Source organism: Pinus tabuliformis, chromosome 8 (assembly GCF_031772625.1).
Source record: "Pinus tabuliformis cultivar Carrire ecotype Pingquan chromosome 8, CPIR1, whole genome shotgun sequence".
Classification (NCBI taxonomy): Eukaryota; Viridiplantae; Streptophyta; class Pinopsida; order Pinales; family Pinaceae; genus Pinus; species Pinus tabuliformis.
This window is the reverse complement of record NC_142294.1, coordinates 1,165,015,466-1,165,034,960: the sequence shown is the minus strand read 5'-3', so window position 1 is coordinate 1,165,034,960 and position 19,495 is coordinate 1,165,015,466. Positions and strand designations below refer to the sequence as shown.

Here is a 19,495-nt window from a genome sequence, read left to right as displayed (position 1 = left end):
AATGGCTTGGCCCTCTCTATTATGCTCAAAAGTGTGAATACATTAGTTTACAATGCATAGAAAGCTCCAAAACTTGTTCCAATGGCTCGAGAATGCCCAAAAATGCATGTCTAGCCTCTTTCTGCTCCTGATTTGGTCAAAAACTGGAAAAAGTTATGGCTTCCCCAAGTCTTTTAGCTAATCGCACCGCAATTTCCCCAAAATCTGGCACCATCCTACAATTTCGCCAGAATTTCCGCTAATTGGGCGCCATTTCCGTCGATTTCAGGGCGAATTCGTCGGATGCTTTAAATGTCCTCTAACGCCTAAAATCCACAATTTTGGGCCACATGGGGGCCATGTGCCTGGGGCTAAGGCCAACGGCTCACCGACCGGGCTCCCGCTCCACTCTGATGGTGGTCTCATGGGTGGTACGTGCCCAAGGGCTAGCCCCCGTGGCTGGCCCTTTCCCCGGAGTGCACGTGACATCAACTTCAAATAAATGTTGAATACATAGTTTGTTAAGAACCATTCGTGTGGCATGTTGGTAGGAGGCTTGGCTTGTTGCTTGGAGGTTGCGGGTTCGACCCTTGCTATTGCTACCTAAACCTTAACCAAAATTTTGGTGGCCCTCGGGCTACCATGTGGCGGCCTCTGACTGGGCCATGTGGCAACTTGTGGTTGGCCACCACCCATCCAATAGAATTCTACCAAATTCACCCAATAACATTGTGCCACTTGGCACCACACCATTTGCCGGAGTTGCACAGTCACCCTGCCACATATGCATGGCCAGTCAGTCCACGTCAGCAGTATAGACTATTGATTGGGCTATATGCATTTTTTTAAAAATTTATCTGTATAGGAAAACAAACAGAACATGATTATGGGAGCATACGGAGTCCGTTTTGTGCGAAACAAGTTGCACCGGATCCAGGATGACAAGCACTACGCGGTCGTTCAGGTTCCACACAGATCTGACAACTTTGAATTTTGAGCTATTTTTTTGAGCCCCTGATCAGTCAGTGTACACGCGCCCTAGGCCCCATGATAGGAAGTAAGATCTCATCCTAATCCCATCATCTAACTGCTCTTGTCTTGTCCACTCCTCTTGAGGAGGTATGGTGCCCTGATTTTGGTGACTTTTCCCACATGGTGTAAGTGGCTTCATTCCCATGGCATGCGCACCTCTAGTGCCTCTATTATAAGGATGAAGGTAGTTCAATTTTATTCCCTTATTGATACACAATTGGGTTAAAATCTCTATCATATCTTCATTTTTTTCTAAGGATTTTATCCATGATTTTCTGTGTACTCCTCCCCTTTTGCACCATTGTAATGTCCACAAAATTCACCAATCACTATGCATGCATGCCTATACCTCCATGATCTTGCTAGCTTCCTGCAGCTGGCCAATATCATGCTCTGATACCATTGTAATATTATAACTAGAGAAATACAGTGAAATATCAAAAACATGAACTAACTACAACAAACAACTAAACATGCAATTTGAAAACTCCACAAGAACAAAAAATTTAGAACATTGTTGAGCAGAAATAATAGAGATGAGCCATTTTATTAAATATCCAATGAGAAGTTGAGTACACAATATAGTGGAATGTGTGCACCTAGGCTTGCTAAAGCAAGCACACAAAACCCAAGTGAGAATGAAGAAAAATCCACGTTGAAATGGCTCGTTGGCTCTATGCTTTGCCAAAAATTTTACTGTTGCTACTGCTGGAGGCAAATTGATATTTGAGGCCTCAAATCTGCTCCAAAAATTCTGAAAAATTAATTGGAGTCTTCTCTCACCCAAATATACCAAACCCAGAAAAATCTTGGGCTAGTTCCAGCTAACTTAGAAAGCCCAAAAATGTGCAAATTCCCATAAAACAATGTTGTTGCTGCTAGAGGAAAACTACAAAATGATCCCTCATATATGCTCCAAAATTTTTGAAAAATTAGAAATTGGCTCCTCACACCCCAACCAATAAAACTCAAAAATCGTTTGAGCTAATTCCAACTAACCCAAAATGTTCATGTGATGCAGGAAAGTGTTCCCTCTGCGGACAGAGGCAACCCCTCTAGCCCTAGATTGGGTCTAGTCACAAACAAGGACAGATCAACAATATCTTTCCTTAAACAGTCATAGTTGGAGGCCTACCTCAACTGGTGGTCGATAGAGTTCCGTTGCGTTGCTCCAGCTTCCGCTTCCTTCTCCTAATGAGTGATCAACCTGAAACAATGCAAAGGAAATACAACAAAGCACGTAACCAGAACAACAATGATCTATTTACTCACAAAGTTAAGAAGTCATGAGCTATCAAGTACATTACATACAAGACATAGGAAAACATCATTGATTGCACTAATTATGAAATAAGAGTAAGCTTACAACCAAAGTCTTGATGTCACAAGCCTTCTCAGAGGGATCCAGCCAGCATGTTCCTCAAGCATTCACTCTTGAAGATGGATCTCCCAACATACAAGTCTCTCTCACTCACAAGTTTTACAAGATTAAGGGCACTTCACAACCTTCCTCAAGCTATCAACAATCCCACACTTGTCACACTCACACCAGCTATCTAGCAAACTCACAAATACTAACAGTACTATCAACAACCATTCCAAAGACTAAGAACTCCAAAACCTAGCAGCACATAGCAATGGTGAGAGTTTAAATAGGAGAAGGAGTCTTCATGAAAGGTGGGAAGATGAGCTTATCTCCAAGGAAGGTAGCACAAATGACGGAACAACCACGCCAAAGAAAGGAGGGCAACATAAACTAGGCCAACAACCAGGTCTGGAGTCATCTGGAAGGCTGACTGTTGGAACAAATTTGCCCAATCTGGATCATCGCGGGCACATAACTAGCTATCCGCGCTGACATCGCTATTGAATAACGTAGCTAGTCAGATCATCGCTCAGGCTTATAAGCGATAGTCGCGCTGGCACATAAAATCCGACCATTGCGGGAATCACGTGTACTTCTGCGATGGCAGCACTTTTGGACTATTTTGGAGCGCTCATCAGCGCGTTTATTTAGCCAACAGACGCGATGAGGCAGAAACCTTTGGAAAAGTGGGTCATTTGGCAATATCAGAGAGCCTTTGTCTAATATGAGCATGTATGACTTGGACACATGAAACAGTAGGAAGACTGGAATGAAGGCAGTGACAAATTACTGTATAACAGTTCAAATAGTGCGAAAATCTCAGCTAAACTAGCAATTCACCTTGCTATAAGAATGAGGATTTCAGACTCGTATATCGTTTGGAATATTTTGAAATTTTAGCCACGGACTCCTCTCACAAAACCTAAAAAAACCTCGAAAATTCTTAGGCTAAATCCACGAGTTACTTAAACCCCAAAATATGCGTGTAGCCTTCATCGACTACCAGTGAGCTACAAAAATCAAACTACTGTTAGAATGCACAATTTCCATAAAGGAAACTCCTCCAAATCCCTGCAAAATTCTTCCTCAAACCTCTGGCCAAAATGAGCTCCAATACTTGGCAAAACACTACTTGCTCAACCTTTGCAAAATAGTCGGAAATCCAACCCACAATAGTTGATCCCTCAATGAGCATCTCTAATTGCCTTTGTGCCCAAGGAGTGGCAAACTGAGTAAATACCTGCAATAAAGCTCTGTGGAAATCCTTATTTGGACTCCCCAAATTACCTCACTAGGGAGACACTCGAAATTCTCTGAAATGAGGGTGGAATTCCGCTTGGAAATTCCTTGTGCTAAATAGCACTGGTTGACTTGGCTAAGCAACTCAAGCAAACTCTCCAATTCTGAATTGAAATGCCAAAAATAGAATGATTGAAATGAGACACTAATCTTCCTTTTATAATTGCTTTCCCTTCCTCATACGATGGTTCGATTTCTCTCACTATGCTTTGATACAATGGTTTGATTCTTCCCATGGTTCGATTTCCATTTTGGTAATCCCCACAACTTATCTTCACTTTATTTTTTCTTCTTTTCCTAAGTCCCAACCATTGCCTTTTAACCAAAATCTATTTAATATCTTCACAACTTATTTCTCCTAATTTTATTTATCTAAAAATATTTATTATTCACCAAAATTGCAAAATTGAGAATTTCCTTAGCAAAATTATTAATTAAGGACATTACACATTTGAGGAACTATACATGCAAGTACCAATGGAAGACACCTCAATGAATAGTTTGACACCTCAAAAACTAGCCAAAGTTAATAAGGTTGTTATACCGTTGCAAGCACAAAATACCAAATTGTAAGAGAAGTTTATAGAGACACCTATATTGCCACAGTTGGAGCTGTTATTGTCTAAAGATGGAAAATTATCCAGTTAGGCTAAGGTGTGCATTGATGGGTTTGTCAATGTGGTCGACCAAAGACATATGCTTTGGATTCATTTTTAGCTCCACCAAAGATCATCACACAATGGGAATAAGTCTATTCATTAGAGATGCAACTTAAAGAAAAGAGAAAGTCCCTTACAGGCCTTATACTAGTTGGCTACAAGGAACTCATGATTGAAATCTCTCCCATATTACGCCAAATCAACACTACCCAGGATGAATAACAAGCATTATCCAAGGTAGTTCTCGAAGCACCAGAACAAGTCAAGAATCACTATGTTGTGCTCATTGATATCCAAACCATCACCTCCAAAGCCATCTAGTTGAGCAAGAAGCCAAGACGCACATAGGAAATTGCCACGATTAAAATATTTGATAACTTCTATTGTGAGTTCTAGTAATTGCACACATATTTTGAGAAGCTCGACTCGAGGTTCTAGATTTTTTTTGGTCCTTCCTCTCTAAGGTTCCCTTTGTTGCTTCGATTAGCGTTGGGGGCTTGTTAGCACTAAGGCAGGCCCAGGTTTTGGAGGAAGTCTAAAGTGTTTGGTATAGAGGAATGAGTTGTGCGCAAAGGAATGCTATGTGGAGCTACCACACAAAGGGATTGATACTATGCATAAGCACTGCGCACACCAAGAGGAGAACACTACGCCACAAGTCCATGGTATTTATTAAGGGCTATTGTGACTGTAACTATTTGTACCTATTTTGGCAACCAATCAAGAGGTAGTTATTGTGGTCCTACTTGGACCCCACTATAAAAAGATGTAAGAAGAAAGAGAAAGAGAGAGTAGTCATTTGATTGAGTCTCAGTCTTGGTAGTTCATGTGGTTTGAGTCTCTAAGAGCTCTTAAGTTTTTTGTATACCTCTTTGAGCCTTAATTTTGGTAAGATGCCCAAGGCAACTATTTGTCCTATAAATATTTGATAATTGGAAGGAATTAATGGGATGTGTTTTCAAATTTTCCCTTTATGAGTTTGTTGTGTTAAGTGGAATGCATTCTTTAACTTATTATTGTAATCTCCAATGGTTTTTTTATGTGAATGTTCACATGTTAATGTGAGGTTTCCATGTTAGATAAATTTCTATTATTTATGTCATCACGATATGGATGTTCATACAGTTCCTATACATAACTCGGGTGAGACCTTCTCCATTCCACAGTGACTAAAAATGACAATACTTATGGGGCATTTGTTAGCCAATGTGTTTGAACCCCAGGTCTATAACTCTTGCATGCCAACAATCAATTTGGATGAATGGAGCATTGTTGCCTAACTATTTGGTCCACTCCATGCCCTCCTACATGATGACAACATTGTCTCTATCGAAGCAACTTGTAATGAACCTTCTCCTTCTACTTTTTATTGCTTTCACTAGAGCCAAGGTGATCTATCTCCCATAACCCCAAGGAAGCAATAATAAAAGTAACAATGTCTTCTCACCAAATAATATAACCATTATTGTTTTTAGGTGAATGCACAAAATTCCAGACTCCCCTAATACACTGCTAGTAATTGTTTAGGTAAAAAACATTCATAATAAAGCAATCCTTATGCATCCACATCTTTTAAGCTCCATAAGGGATAATGGTATGAGAACCTAGCCTTCTCCAAGGTCTTAACTAGCTAATCTCCTCCACAATTAAAAAATAATATATTATATTAAAAAATTACAACGTTACCACACCTTTTATCAATAGTTATTATTATTATTATTTTTTTTCAAGGTCATGGCTAAGCTAATCCCATTTTTTGTGGGATAAGAAACCTATCTCTTTACAATGATTCTACTAAATTTTATAGAAGTGTACATACGCTAAACCTCTTTGGATTTGAACATATAACCTTTCACAAAAATGTACATATTCCTAACCATTAAACATATATACTCTTCTTTACGAAAAAATAGAAATAAATCCATTAAAAAACAATTTATTTTAAAAATGAATTTGAGGCATTCACCAATTTTCTTTCAAAGCAACATGAAATTTTGGCATAGTTGGTGAGCGAACATTTAAGGGATAACTTCCATTATCTCCCATATTCATTTAATTTTTTGATTTCCCTATGTTATTTAATTTCCAGTCTCTCTCATGTTCATTTAATATCTCTAGAACCTAGAGATTGGCTTAACCACAAGTTCTTGAAGAAATTTAGGTGGTTTTTAAAAGGAACCCCATACCAATTTCTCGAGCTGTATGTTATTGAATGTCACTGAAATAAACCCTTGCAAGTTACTTCCTTCGAGCGCATCGATAATTTTGTGTTTTTCCTTGAATAGTGATCATTTTGTCTTGGAAATCATTCACAGTCCTTCGATTAAGAAGATAAACCGGGTAGGTATTGGTCAATATATTATAAATCATTTATAATCCTTCGATTAAGAAGACAACCCAGGTAGATTTTGGTAGCGACAATGTGAATGTAGGTGGAAGAAAACAGAACGCATGCCAGAGAGAGTGTCACTGGCAGCAGTACAATGGAGTAGGAGTGGCCGAATGGTGTAGGATAGAAAGCAGAACAAGGTATAGTTTTTTTTATGTCATGAAGGCATCGAGAATGCTAAGGTCAAGGTTGGGTAAGAGCCTTAGCAATGGCGTTTTCATGCGGTATGGGCTGGCCTTTCATGGCCGACGAACCGCCGCCACGCTCGCTCAAGCTGAGGGCGAGGCCGAAATCCCCGAGGTTTTGGTCGTAGGAACTGGTTTTAACAGAATGGCCATCCTCAACAGGCCTTCTGCTCTCAATGCCTTTTCAACTTCTATGGTGCGCCGGTTCTTTTTTTTCTTCACTTGAGTTTACTTTCAGACAGATGTTTGGATGTTTGGATGGATGGATGGATTCAACGCCGTGGCTTCCATTTTTTGCAGGTAGAAAAACTCCATAAGTTATATCAAGCATGGGAAGATCATCCTGACATAGGTCTCGTTGTCACCAAAGTAAGTCACACAGATTGATGCTATGTTCCCCTCATATACCATTATGGGTCCTTTTTATTTCTTTCTTTCGTCTCCTGCTCCAAGTGAAAGGCGTTGGAATTGATTGGTACATTTGTTGAAGGGCGCGGGGGGAAGGGCATTCAGTGCTGGGGGAGACGTTAGGAGGATTTATAGACTAGCCAATGAAGGTAATTAAATCCATGCCCTTTCTCTTTGCAAAAGAATGAAGAATGACATTTCTTGTTTCGCACTATGAAGATTGACTGACAAATTATTTCTGCCAGGGAAACTTGAGGAATGCAAAGACTTCTTCAACAAAATATATCACTTGACTTACCTTGTCGGAACATATTTGAAACCGCATGTGAGCATTTTTTTTATAACAATCTTTTATGTTTATGCTGCTTTAAGATTTTATCCAACAAGCAATTTCGATTTGTTCATTCAATTTATTGTTTCACATGATGCTTCTGATAATCACTCTGCGGCAAACTGCACCTCCATATTCTCGGAGTATCACAATGGGTTGTGGCTGGCTTACATCAGTATTGAAAAACCCCTTCTACTGAGAAGCTGCAAGTTGGGGTATTTCTCCTGCCAAATTCACCTTAGACTTGCCCTTAGCATCAACTGCATGAAATGGTCCGCTTGCACAAGTGAAACTTCCATGAAGGGCAAAATGTGCCTATGGGGAATATGAACCTTGGTGATGGTATGAATGCTGTTTTACAAACTTCCGTTTTCAAGTTTTAAAGCTCATGTTAAGCATCAATGAGAAAACGGTGTTATGTAATCTCATTTCTCCATGACTTTCCTTAGAACCATCTGCATCAGAAAGAGACTTAGCGGAACATATTCAAACCAATCTGATTGTCAGTTACTTATTCCCCATTTTCCATTTTAATTTAATGTTTCTTAATGTTTGCCAACGGTACGAGGATAGAGAGATAACTTCTACAAAAATGGAGGAATATAAATCTAGGGGAGTGAGAGTGATGCAGGAGCATTCAACCCAAAAAAAATCATTGTAATTAAGTAGACATAGGGGGTGATGTAGCTTTAGAGAAGTAGTTTCCTAAGTCTCAAGTTATGCAATATTTAGGCCTTTAAGTGATTTAATTAGATAATGGAGGAAGTTGTAAATGCTCTCAAATAAATGAGAACATGAGTGGGGAATAAATGACGAGTCAGAAGTCAATTAGGACTCTTAGGACAGTTCATGATTTGAGGGACGAGAGAGAGCTTTTAGGAATTAAATAGGGATTGGAAGTGGACATAGAGAACATAGAGGATTTAGGAGTCAGTTCAATAGATTTAGGAGTCAAACCAGGACGAGTTCAATAGAACTTCCTGGCATATATGTAAGCCTGCGGGCAGAGCTAAAAGAAGGCCACAATAGTTGAAGATCAGGCCAGTGCGAGACACAAAGTCTCGAATGTAATCTCTTATTTATAATTATATATATACAGAGTTTTATTCTTGACTGTGTCAGTATGCGTGAAACGAGTATTCATGGATGAATTACTCATGAATTCGTAGGTTTTGTAATAGGGTTGCAAGCAGAGTTCTGAAGGTCGCGCAGAGGAGCAAATGATTCAGAGGAATCATAAAGGGATCTTTGAATCCAAGTGAAGAGACAGAGTGTAGCTCTGGAGAGAAGGAGCGAAGTGAGAATTCGCTGAAGAGTTAAGCTCAGAGAAGTTGAGCAATGAAGGCGGAAGGTGAAACCTTGAAGAAATCCCAAATCATAGAGAAACACTGAAGAAACAACGTAAATTCTAAGTAAAAAGAAGAGCGGAGAAGTAAAGTATTGGTGCGTATGAACCGTTAGATCTCAAAGATCAACGGTCTTCGCATAAGAGGAGAGCGCAGGAGATAACTGGTGAAAAGGCGGCTTTATAACCTTAAGTGGTGTTTCGGGTGGCAAAGGAGTGGTAAGTGGTATCGAAGGTTAGTCCTCTGATTCCATTAATAACGTGACACGTAGCAGCGGGGGTGTGTGGGAAAACCACTTTATCGGGTGGTTAAAACTTGTGCTCGTTGTCTATCTGAAATAAACAACAACCGTCAGATTTGAAGGAGCAAGGTCGATGGCGGAGTTATTTACAAAGTTTAAGTCTCGCAAGTGTAAAACTCAGTTTACACTAAAAATGAGTGCAAAACATTGTCGGATTTAGAATCCGGCCCTGAAAACTTATAAAAGTTGGCCTATACTGTTATTGGGTTTGAGAGTATGATTGCATCGGAAGTTTATGTGTTATAGCATTGGTCCTTTAATACTCTGACTTGCGATATGGTGACGAAGCGATGCGCCGATAGCCGTTAATCGGCGATCTCGGAGGGGTCGGAGGATGGAGATCGGCGCAGCGAAAAGGCGATAGACTAAGAGGCGGACCCAAAGATAAATATAGATGCGGCTTATGATATTTGAAGTTTGGCTATGTGTTCCGGCAGGTTTCCTTTGTTTTGAGTATGTTTCCTTTGTAAACGGGATAGTAAAGAATTAAGCGCCGATAGTGTATTCTAGGAAGTAATATAATCGCATATCGGCGTAGCCGGTGGATGGGTATTAAGGTGAACCGCGGAGGAGCTAATTGTGATCAACGACAAAGGTAACCTCAGAATCTGTGCAGAAGTCATACGAAAGGCGGAAAAAGGTATGTTTTGTAGCATTTCCCTTTGTAAATGGGTTTTAAAAAGGGAAAATAGCGTTGATGAGGGATTTATGTGTGAAAACCATATGTAACCAAAGTTAAGGAAGGTAAAGGTTATATATGTGGGTTTAAGGGTTACGAAGGTTTAAAGGAAGGTTATGAGGGTTTTAAAAGTCCCGATAGAAGGTTTTATGCGGGGTGATTAATTTCCGATAGTAGCGGAAAAGTGGATGAATGTTTAGACTTTGTTAAGTTTATGAACCATTTCGAGTGAGACTAAAAAGGGCCTTAATTATTTTATGGGTTGAAGTTTTGACTCCTTTGTGAGTCAAATACTTGGGACAGTTGTGTTTATACATTTTTATGCATACTGTGGGTATGTGCGGGGGTAACCCTGCGTCATTAGTGGTATCAGAGAAGAATTGTAATCAGAGCGGGGAAAGATTTCCTATGAAAAGGAGGTTGCACACAGAAGAAAGTAATGTGCATAAGGCTACAACAGAAGATTGTAGGGGAACTTTTGGAGTTCTTGGGAGATTGTAGCAGTTCCAGCAGAGGCTTGGAGTAGACAGGAACAAAGGATTCCTTGAAGAAAAGTGAGAGCAAGATTGCTTAGTACAAGTTCTGAAGGAAAGAGGACTTGGAGACCAAACAGAGGACAATCCATTCAAAGTGCAGAAGAATGGGAGAACAAGATCATACATAGATCTTGGAGGTAAGATAGTGTGTTTGGTTTCAAATTGAAATTGAAGATTGTGGTTGCAGATGAAGTATCTCAGCAAAGGACAACAAGAGAAGCTGTGAGAGGAGAACCAAATGTGTTCTTGAAGACAGAGTAAGGAAAACACTCTGATGGAGAAGTGGCAATGAACTTGAAGAATCCAATAAGAGATTGGACAAAGAGGACAGTTGAAGTGTTCTCAAGAGAGAGTGAGAGATTGCAGAAGCCTAGAAGGAGCAAAGGTGTTGCTCAAAAGGAGGTTCCAGACAGAGAACCCGTGCTTACCAAAAGACTGAGTGAGGAGAGCTTAGTGAGGTAAGATTGCAGCGAGGAGGACTAGTTGTTGCAGAGGCTTGTTGCAGATGAGTGAGGAGCTCATGAAGAAAGAAGAGAAGAAGATGACTACTGATAGTCATAGCAAAGGTTCAGAGAGAAGCCACAGCAGAGGATATGAGAAGAAGGATGCCAAGGCAAATGGCAAGAGGATGAGTCAAGAGGAAATTGACAAAGAGATTGCAGAGTTAAAAGAACAACTTGGTGCATTAAGGAGAATACTAGAGGAAAGCCAGAGACAAGGTTGGATATTAAGGAAGAAGCCAGTAGAGTGGCATGAGATGCAGAGGAGGCTATAGCAAAAGCAAGTAAGGTGGTTGATGGAAAAACTCAAAGAAGCTGAGTTGGAAATGGAAGAGTTCATTTGTGAACCAGAACAGGGAGAAATTTTGGGAGAAAGTGAAGATGAAGACTTGAAGACTGAAACTTCAAGTGAGGCCCAAGGGTCACATGGTTTTAAATATGACAATTTGTGTATGTTTGCAGGTGAAGGACAATTTACTGATATTGTCATAAAGGAGAAAGAAGACAAGCATAATCTAAATTATGTTCTGGAAGAAGATGAAATAGATAGGTCTCATATACAGTTGGGGAAAGATATCAAGCAACCAAGTGAAGGGCTTGAGGAGATTGAAGAGAAGACCACCGAAGAATTTCTGAGTCATAAAGAGAACTTGGAACAGCAAGGAGATATGATGGCTGAAGCATCCAGTGAGACCACAGGGTCTTATGTTTTCAAAACTGATAGTTTGTGTATGATGGCAGATATTGCAGGAGAAAAGCAGCCTTTTGAAGATATCTTCAGAGGAGATGAAGATCTAGAAGTAAAAGGTGGCAAAGAAAACTTCTCAGAAGAAGAAAAATTTGACTGCATACATAAGAAAAAGTCTATGGATGAGTCTAAAGAAGCTGTCATAGAGATGAGGAATCAGGATCTTATTCTGATGAAAAATGAAGGAACACTGTCTCAGAAAGGTAATCAAATGAGTTTGAATAATGTTATTGATGGAAAACAAATACAAGAGAATGTTAATGCAGATGGTGAGACAAGGATAGCTCTTGGGGAAGATAAACAACAAGAGACTGAAGGCAAACTTGAAGAAGAGACTATGTTAGTTGAAAACATAGTAAAGGGTCATCAATTCATCATGATGATAGGCATAGTGGAAATAGCCATGGAAGCTGTTGAGACAGTTAGTAAGAAAGAAGGACATCTACTGAAAGATGTTAAGAAGGAAGAAGTCTATGCAAAAGACTTAGCAAAGGGAGAAAGAACACTAATAAAGGAGTGTTTTGCAGAGGATGAGCAATCTGTTGAAGCTGTCAGAAGTATGAAGAAGTATCTTTCAGAAGATAAAAACTCTGAAGTAAAGGAGGATGGAGAATGTTTCTTAAATGAGAGAAGCAGTGATTTATTGCAGCAGAAAGAAATTAATAATGCAATGATATTTGAAACTGTGACAGCACAAGAAGAATTTCTTGTGAAAGAAGGAGATGAAATTCATTCTGAAGCGCTGATATGTGAAGCAACAGTTGATACTATTGAACCTTATGATTTCCAAATTAATAATTTGTGTATAAATGCAGGAAACACAAATGATGATGAAATATTTATGAAGTGTCACAAAGAAGTTGCATTGCTGGAATATTTGCTGAGAAATTTAGAGTATGACAATGTGAATACAAAGGAAGGAGTCCACTACAGTGAACAAGAGAAGGAAGACATCATTAGGACAGATGGTGTGGAAGAGAGACTAATGGACAGTCTCATGAGTTCTTTTGAGAATTCAAAACAACATATTGATGTGCTGACAGAGGAGAAAGAAACAGTGCAACAAATTGAATTGTTGCCAAAGGAAGATAAGGCACAAAAGCCTTGTGTTTTTGATTTTAACAAGTGTTTTGTGAGTGCAGGTTTTGTTGCAATTGCTGGAGGAGATTTGACACAAGTGAACAACCAAATAAAGGTGAGAGAAGAAGATTCTGTGGAAGAATTCAATCCATGGAATAGAGATGTTAAATTGCTAGAGAGAGTGCTAGACAATCATGATTCAATCATGAAAGAGGGTAAGGATGATAGGGAGGTAGCCAACATAGGAGTCACAACAAAAGTCAACATAAGAGTCAGCATAGCAAGCAAAGAAAAAGTTGGAGCAAGAGCAAAAGTAGAAGAAAAAGTAAACTAGCAGCTACAAAGTGAAAGAAACCAGCAACAGTCTAAAGAATTAGTGGACAACAACAGTAACCTGAAACAAAGAGAAGGAGGCAGAAATAAGAAGCAGAAAATGGACCAGCCCAAAGATGTGCTGGAAAAAGAAATTGAAGAGATGTGGCAGCTGATAATGAAGCAGTCCAAATGGAAGAAAATGGTAGCAGCAGGAAGAAAGATCAATCAGAACTTGAACCTGATTGACAAGAAGAAGAAGAAGATGGAGCAGAAGACAACAAAAGTGCAGCAACAACAAAGGAACAAGACATTTGGGCAGTTACAACACAAAGTGTGGGATCCAGGAAGACAAAGATCAGAAGACACATCATCAGGAGATCATGAATATTTTCTACTTTGGGAGTCTGATGCAGGAGCATTCAACCCAAGAGAAAATCATTGTAATTAAGTAGTCATAGGGGGTCGTGTAGCTTTAGAGAAGTAGTTTCCTAAGTCTCAAGTTAATGCAATATTTAGGCCTTTAAGTGATTTAATTAGATAATGGAGGAAGTTGTAAATGCTCTCAAATAAATGAGAACATAAGTGGTGAATAAATGACAAGAGTCAGAAGTCAATTAGGACTCTTAGAACAGTTTATGATTCGAGGGACGAGAGAGAGCTTTTGGGAATTAAATAGAGATTGGAAGTGGACATAGAGGATAGAGAGGATTTAGGAGTCAGTTCAATAGATTTAGGAGTCAAACTGGGACGAGTTCAACAGAACTTCCTAGCATATATGTAGGCCTACGGGCAAAGCTAAAAGGAGGCCACAATAGTTGAGGATCAGGCCAGTGTGAGACACATAGTCTCGAATGTAATCTCTTATTTATAATTATATATATACAGAGTTTTATTTCTGATTGTGTCAGTATGCGTGAAACGAGTATTCATGGATGAATTACTCATGAATTCGTAGGTTCTGTAACAGGGTTGCAGGCAGAGTTCTGAAGGTCGTACAGAGGAGCAAATGATTAAGAGGAATCATAAAGGGATCTTTGAATCCAAGCGAAGAGACAGAGTGTAGCTCTAGAGAGAAGGAGCGAAGTGAGAATTCGCTGAAGAGTTTAGCTCAGAGAAGTTGAGCAATGAAGGCGGAAGGTGAAACCTTGAAGAAATCCCAAATCACAGAGAAACGCAGAAGAAATAGTGTAAATTCTAAGTAAAAAGAAGAGCGGAGAAGTAAAGTGTCGGTGCGTATGAACCGTTAGATCTCAAAGATCAACGGTCTTCGCATAAGAGGAGAGCGCAGGAGATAACTGGTGAAAAGGCGGCTTTATAACCTTAAGTGGTGTTTTGGGCGGCAAAGGAGTGGTAAGTGGTATCGAAGGTTAGTCCTCCGATTCCATTAATAACGCGACACGTAGCAGCGGGGGTGTGTGGGAAAACCGCTTTATCGGGCGGTTAAACCCCATGCTCGTTGTCTGTCCGAAATAAACAGCAACCGTCAGATTTGAAGGAGCAAGGTTGACGACGGAGTTATTTACAAAGTTTAAGTCCCGCAAGTGTAAAACTCAGTTTACACTAAAAATGAGCGCAAAACATAGTCGGATTTAGAATCCGGACCTGAAAACTTATAAAAGTTGGCCTATACCCTTATCGGGTCCGAGAGTATGATCGCATCGGAAGTTTATGTGTTATAGCATTGGTCCTTTAATACTCCGACTTGCGATATGGTGACGAAGCGATGCGCCGATAATCGGCGATCGGAGGGGTCGGAGGATGGAGATCGGCGCAGCGGAAAGGCGATAGACTAAGAGGCGGACCCGATGATAAATATAGATGCGGCTTATGATATTTGAAGTCCGGCTCTGTGTTCCGGCGGGTTTCCTTTGTTTTGGGTATGTTTCCTTTGTAAATGGGATAGTAAAGAATTAAGCACCAATAGTGTATTCCGGGAAGTAATATAATCGCATATCGGCGCAGCGGAAGGATGGGTATTAAGGTGAACCGCAGAGGAGCCGATTGCGATCAGCGACAAAGGTAACCTCAGAATCTGTGCAGAAGTCGTACGAAAGGCGGAAAAAGGTATGTTTTGTAGCATTTCCCTTTGTAAATGGGTTTTAAAAAGGGAAAATAGCGTTGATGAGGGATTTATGTGTGAAAACCATATGTAACCAAAGTTAAGGAAGGTAAAGGTTATATATGCGGGTTTAAGGGTTACGAAGGTTTAAAGGAAGGTTATGAGGGTTTTAAAAGTCCCAATAGAAGGTTTTATGCGGGGTGATTAATTTCCGATAGTAAGGGAAAAGTGGTTGAATGTTTAGACTTTGTTAAGTCTATGAACCATTCCGAGTGAGACTAAAAGGGGCCTTAACCATTTGATGGGTTGAAGTTTTGACTCCTTTGTGAGTCAAATACCTGGGACAGTTGTGTTTATGCATATTGTGGGTATGTGCGGGGGTAACCCTGCGTCAGAGAGTAAGGGCTAGGATTAATTAAGTAGAGGTTGGAGATGAACCTGCCAAGATCTTCTTTGATAATAGAGATACCTTTTTTAGAGCACATCATTGCTAGAAAATATAATGATTTTTTGTGTGTGCAGAAGCAAGTCTAGCATGCAGAGATAAATAGACGGATGTGGTTGCATGATGCTTTTTCGACAGGCACATATGAAGCACATTGAAGTGCATATGGTGACATGGCAGTGTATTAGGATTTGCCCATAAGATCTTGATATAGATCAGATTGTTAACGTAGTTATGGCACGGTCCAAATTGATCACCAGATTTCAAGTAGCGAAGCAACTAACCACGTCATAAGAGCGCATAATGGCCATTCGAGAAGCGATCTTGTGCAGTCCTGATTGTTGAACATCTTCTAAATTGTTCCAATCCTTATCAGACTCGTCCTCAAAATTGCCATCTTCTAAATATTTGTAAATTTTGCTCCATTCTAGGCCAGTTCTTGACCCCAATGTGATGTGAAATATCTGAGAAGGCCGAGTTAGGGTTTTATCATCATCTTCCTCTTCGAACTGACCCTGTTTATCTTTCCCTCCCTTCATCATATTTTTTGTTAAAATCCAAGTTTTGAAAAATAAACCGTAGTCAGAATGAAATGAACATATGAAATCAATTTTTCAACTAAGATTCATACTAACTACAGCTGCGCTTTGTGAATTCTATGTTATCCTTCGACAACTGGAAATGGTAAAATACTGTTTTTGACAAACTCAGAATGAATTGCAAAAAGTAGAATGAAGTTGGAAATATGGCCAAATTTGTTTGAACAATGCTTCCATGACCAAAAATAATTACTGTGGAATTCTTTGAATTCACAACCTTCATAGTAAAGTTCAAATTTCCGTATGATTTAATTCAGACATGTTGGTTTCGAAATTTCAAAATTTTTATGGGAAACCCTATATTGTAATTGATTGACCTATTGGGCTCTCGTGTGTTGATCAATACATCAAGTATCCATCAACACAATCTCTCAATACTAACAGGCCCTGATAATGTCTGTCAACTAATGAAGAATTTCTTGTCAACCATCTATAGTTTATCGACTTTTGGTTATTGGGATGTCAAGTATTGGCTATTGAGCACTCAGATGGCCAATCTTTCGACGATGGTCAGGTTTCAGGAGATTGGGGTATTGGCTTATGTGCTTTCCTCTCGATGCTGAAAGAACTTGATAATGTCCGTTATTTGTTGAACAATTTGCTGCCACGTGCCATAAGATCCTGAACGAACAAAAACAATTTCTCAAATTTCTTTTCCATATAATAAAAAAACCATGAATCTTCTTAGGGAAAATAATTTTTGTAAGAAGATTTGCTGAGATAGTAAAGCCATTATAGGAGATGATTAAAAATAATGCTTTGTTTAATAGGATGAAAAAGTGAAGAATTCATTTAAGTCCATTAAAGAAGAAATAACCCAAGCTCCTACTCTATAAGTCCCAATTTTGAAAAAGTGATTACCTTGTATACTTTTGCATCTGACCTTTCTTATGCAGCTGCACTAGCATAGAAGAATTCAAAAGGTTTTGAAGTATCAATATCATTCATGAGTTCGGGACTTCAAGGTGTTGCGCTGAATTATCCTAAGATAGACAAACAAACCTATATTGTTTTCAAAGTAGTAAAACACTTTTGGCCATTTCTTTTCAAGTCTCATACGAAAGTCATTATTTCTCATCCATCCATGCATAATTCACTAGTTCAAAATGAGTTAGGAGACAAAAGAGCTAATTAGATGACTACTCTCAAAGAGGTCAAGGGCTATGTAAGTTGGCAGCAAAATCAAAAGGTTCACAAGTAGTGAGTAAGGCCAGGAAAATGAATTAGAGGTAAACAATTTTGATGTTTTATATATTCCAACTTCAACAGATTCATGGTATAATGAAATCATGTATTATTTAACTCGTATTTCTCCTCAGTACTTGGAACCTAAAGAGAGAAGAGCTTTAAGATTAAAACTGCCAAATATCAGCTTATAAATGGGGTATTATGATAATGTTTTACTAAGGTGGTTTGAAAAATCTGATGCAGATTGGGTCTTAGATGATTTGCATGATGGGCCTGCAGCAGGACATTTTGGTGGTAAAACAACTGCACACAAAATTCTCAGAGCTGGATATTTTTGGCCTACATTGTTCAAAGACGCTTGTGCTTTAATGCCAGAAAATGTAAACTTTGCTAAACATCTTTAGAAAAAAGAGAAAAACCTTGCCCTATCATCACAACGAGTTGAGGTGGAAGGACCTTTTGGACAATGGGGCTTGGATTTTATTGGGGAATTTAACCTCAACTCTTCACAACTCCATAAGTACATTAGGTGATCTCTTTCCCTAACCATTTCATAATTTTCAGGTTTGGTACCCCACTTCCATGGCTTTGGATAATGCATCTTATTTTTCATCTTTGAAGTTAACTCAGTGTGCTTTAAAAAAAGGAATCACTGTTAAATATTTTGTAAATTATTATCCTTAGGGAAATGGTTTAACAAATTGTCCATGAACACAAAAGAAATTGGCATAAGTAGCTTCCTAATGCTTTATGGGTAGATAGAATAACACGTAAGAAGGCATTAGGAAAGTCAACATACTTGTCTACAAGTAGGCCATTCTACCTTCTAATTTTTTTATTCCATCTTTACAACTAGTCCATTTAGTTAGGAAAAATTCATCTGCCATTATCCAAACAAGAATTGACACATTATTGAAGCTAGAAGAAGAACGAGAAAAAAACTAAGTCCAAATTTCATGAACATCAACAGATAATTAAACTTTGGTTTGATAAGCATTCAATTGAAAAAAAATATTTTGCAGTGGGTGATCTAGTCTTGAAAAGGAATAAAAGTTAAAACCCATGAGGAAAAAGGGAAACACTCAAATTCAACCACCTTCGACTTGGACCATTTCTGTAAGATACCCTCTTGGAATATCTTGAAATTTTCCCTTAAATTTCTGAGTTTTGTGGAGATTTTCAGTGTGAGGTTTCGTTAAACAGTTTGTAGGAACATGGCTGTAGGTGCATTTTCCATCATAAAGCACAGGGTAAAGAATACAGTATCACACCCTGTTGGACATTGGATAAACCAACGCTCCTCGTGTGTTTTGCAACATGGACTAACCGCCTCTCGTGGATCCTTATCTCTAGCGATGCAATCGTTGACTAACACCTGCAGGTTTTGGTCTAATGAAAATCGTGATTCCCAACAAGTGGTATCATAGCGTAGGTCACGAGTTCGATACACACCTGCTCTCGTCGCGGGGGGGAGATTGTTGGACATTGGATAAACCAACACTCCTCGTGTGTTTCGCGACACAGACTAACCGCCTCTCGTGGATCCTTATCTTTGGCGATGCGATTGTTGAGTAACACTTGTGGGTTTTGGTCTAACAACAATCGTGATTCCCAACACACTCACGTTATGAGATCACTTCAATTCAACAAATATACTTGTGTTAAGTTCATAAATAAGGTACATTCCACATATACAAATGCACTCAACAATAAAGGACCATTACTCAAATAGATGTCTGTAGGAGCAACATGTCCATCCCTCAGTACAATGACTTAGCCTTCATGAATACTACAGATCTAGTCCCTTTGTTTGATACCTCAACTCATGTTGCCCATTGATTTATTTATTTATGCTCAGAATCGTATTACATAGCCAGCAGGTGGGTAACTTTGTCCTCTGTTTTGGGCTTCTTTCCACAAGAAGAAACTCGACCTTAAATCTCCAGAACGTATAGAGATAATATGTCCCCTGCTTTAACACTTTGACTCAATGGTTAGGGACTGAACTAGGTCTTCTTTGAGCTTGAATACACAGCAGCAAAGGAGAGAGA

General features: G+C 39.2%; 1 protein-coding gene across 4 annotated transcripts in view; it reads left to right on the top strand.

Annotated features, from left to right (window-relative positions):
- Nucleotides 1–6,513: 6,513 nt before the first annotated feature.
- The window catches only part of LOC149239491 (3-hydroxyisobutyryl-CoA hydrolase-like protein 1, mitochondrial), a 328,118-nt gene continuing 315,136 nt past the window's right edge, over nucleotides 6,514–19,495 (top strand). For 3 of the 4 annotated variants that reach the window (XM_089373436.1, XM_089373434.1, XM_089373435.1), the window contains exons 1-4: nucleotides 6,514–7,105; nucleotides 7,210–7,278; nucleotides 7,400–7,466; nucleotides 7,563–7,642. In XM_089373436.1, the coding sequence (XP_089229562.1) occupies nucleotides 6,884–7,105; nucleotides 7,210–7,278; nucleotides 7,400–7,466; nucleotides 7,563–7,642 (438 nt within the window). In that variant the 5' untranslated portion in view covers nucleotides 6,514–6,883. The remainder of the gene's footprint in view (nucleotides 7,106–7,209; nucleotides 7,279–7,399; nucleotides 7,467–7,562; nucleotides 7,643–19,495) is intronic. The other variant, XM_089373433.1, reaches the window with a different exon arrangement.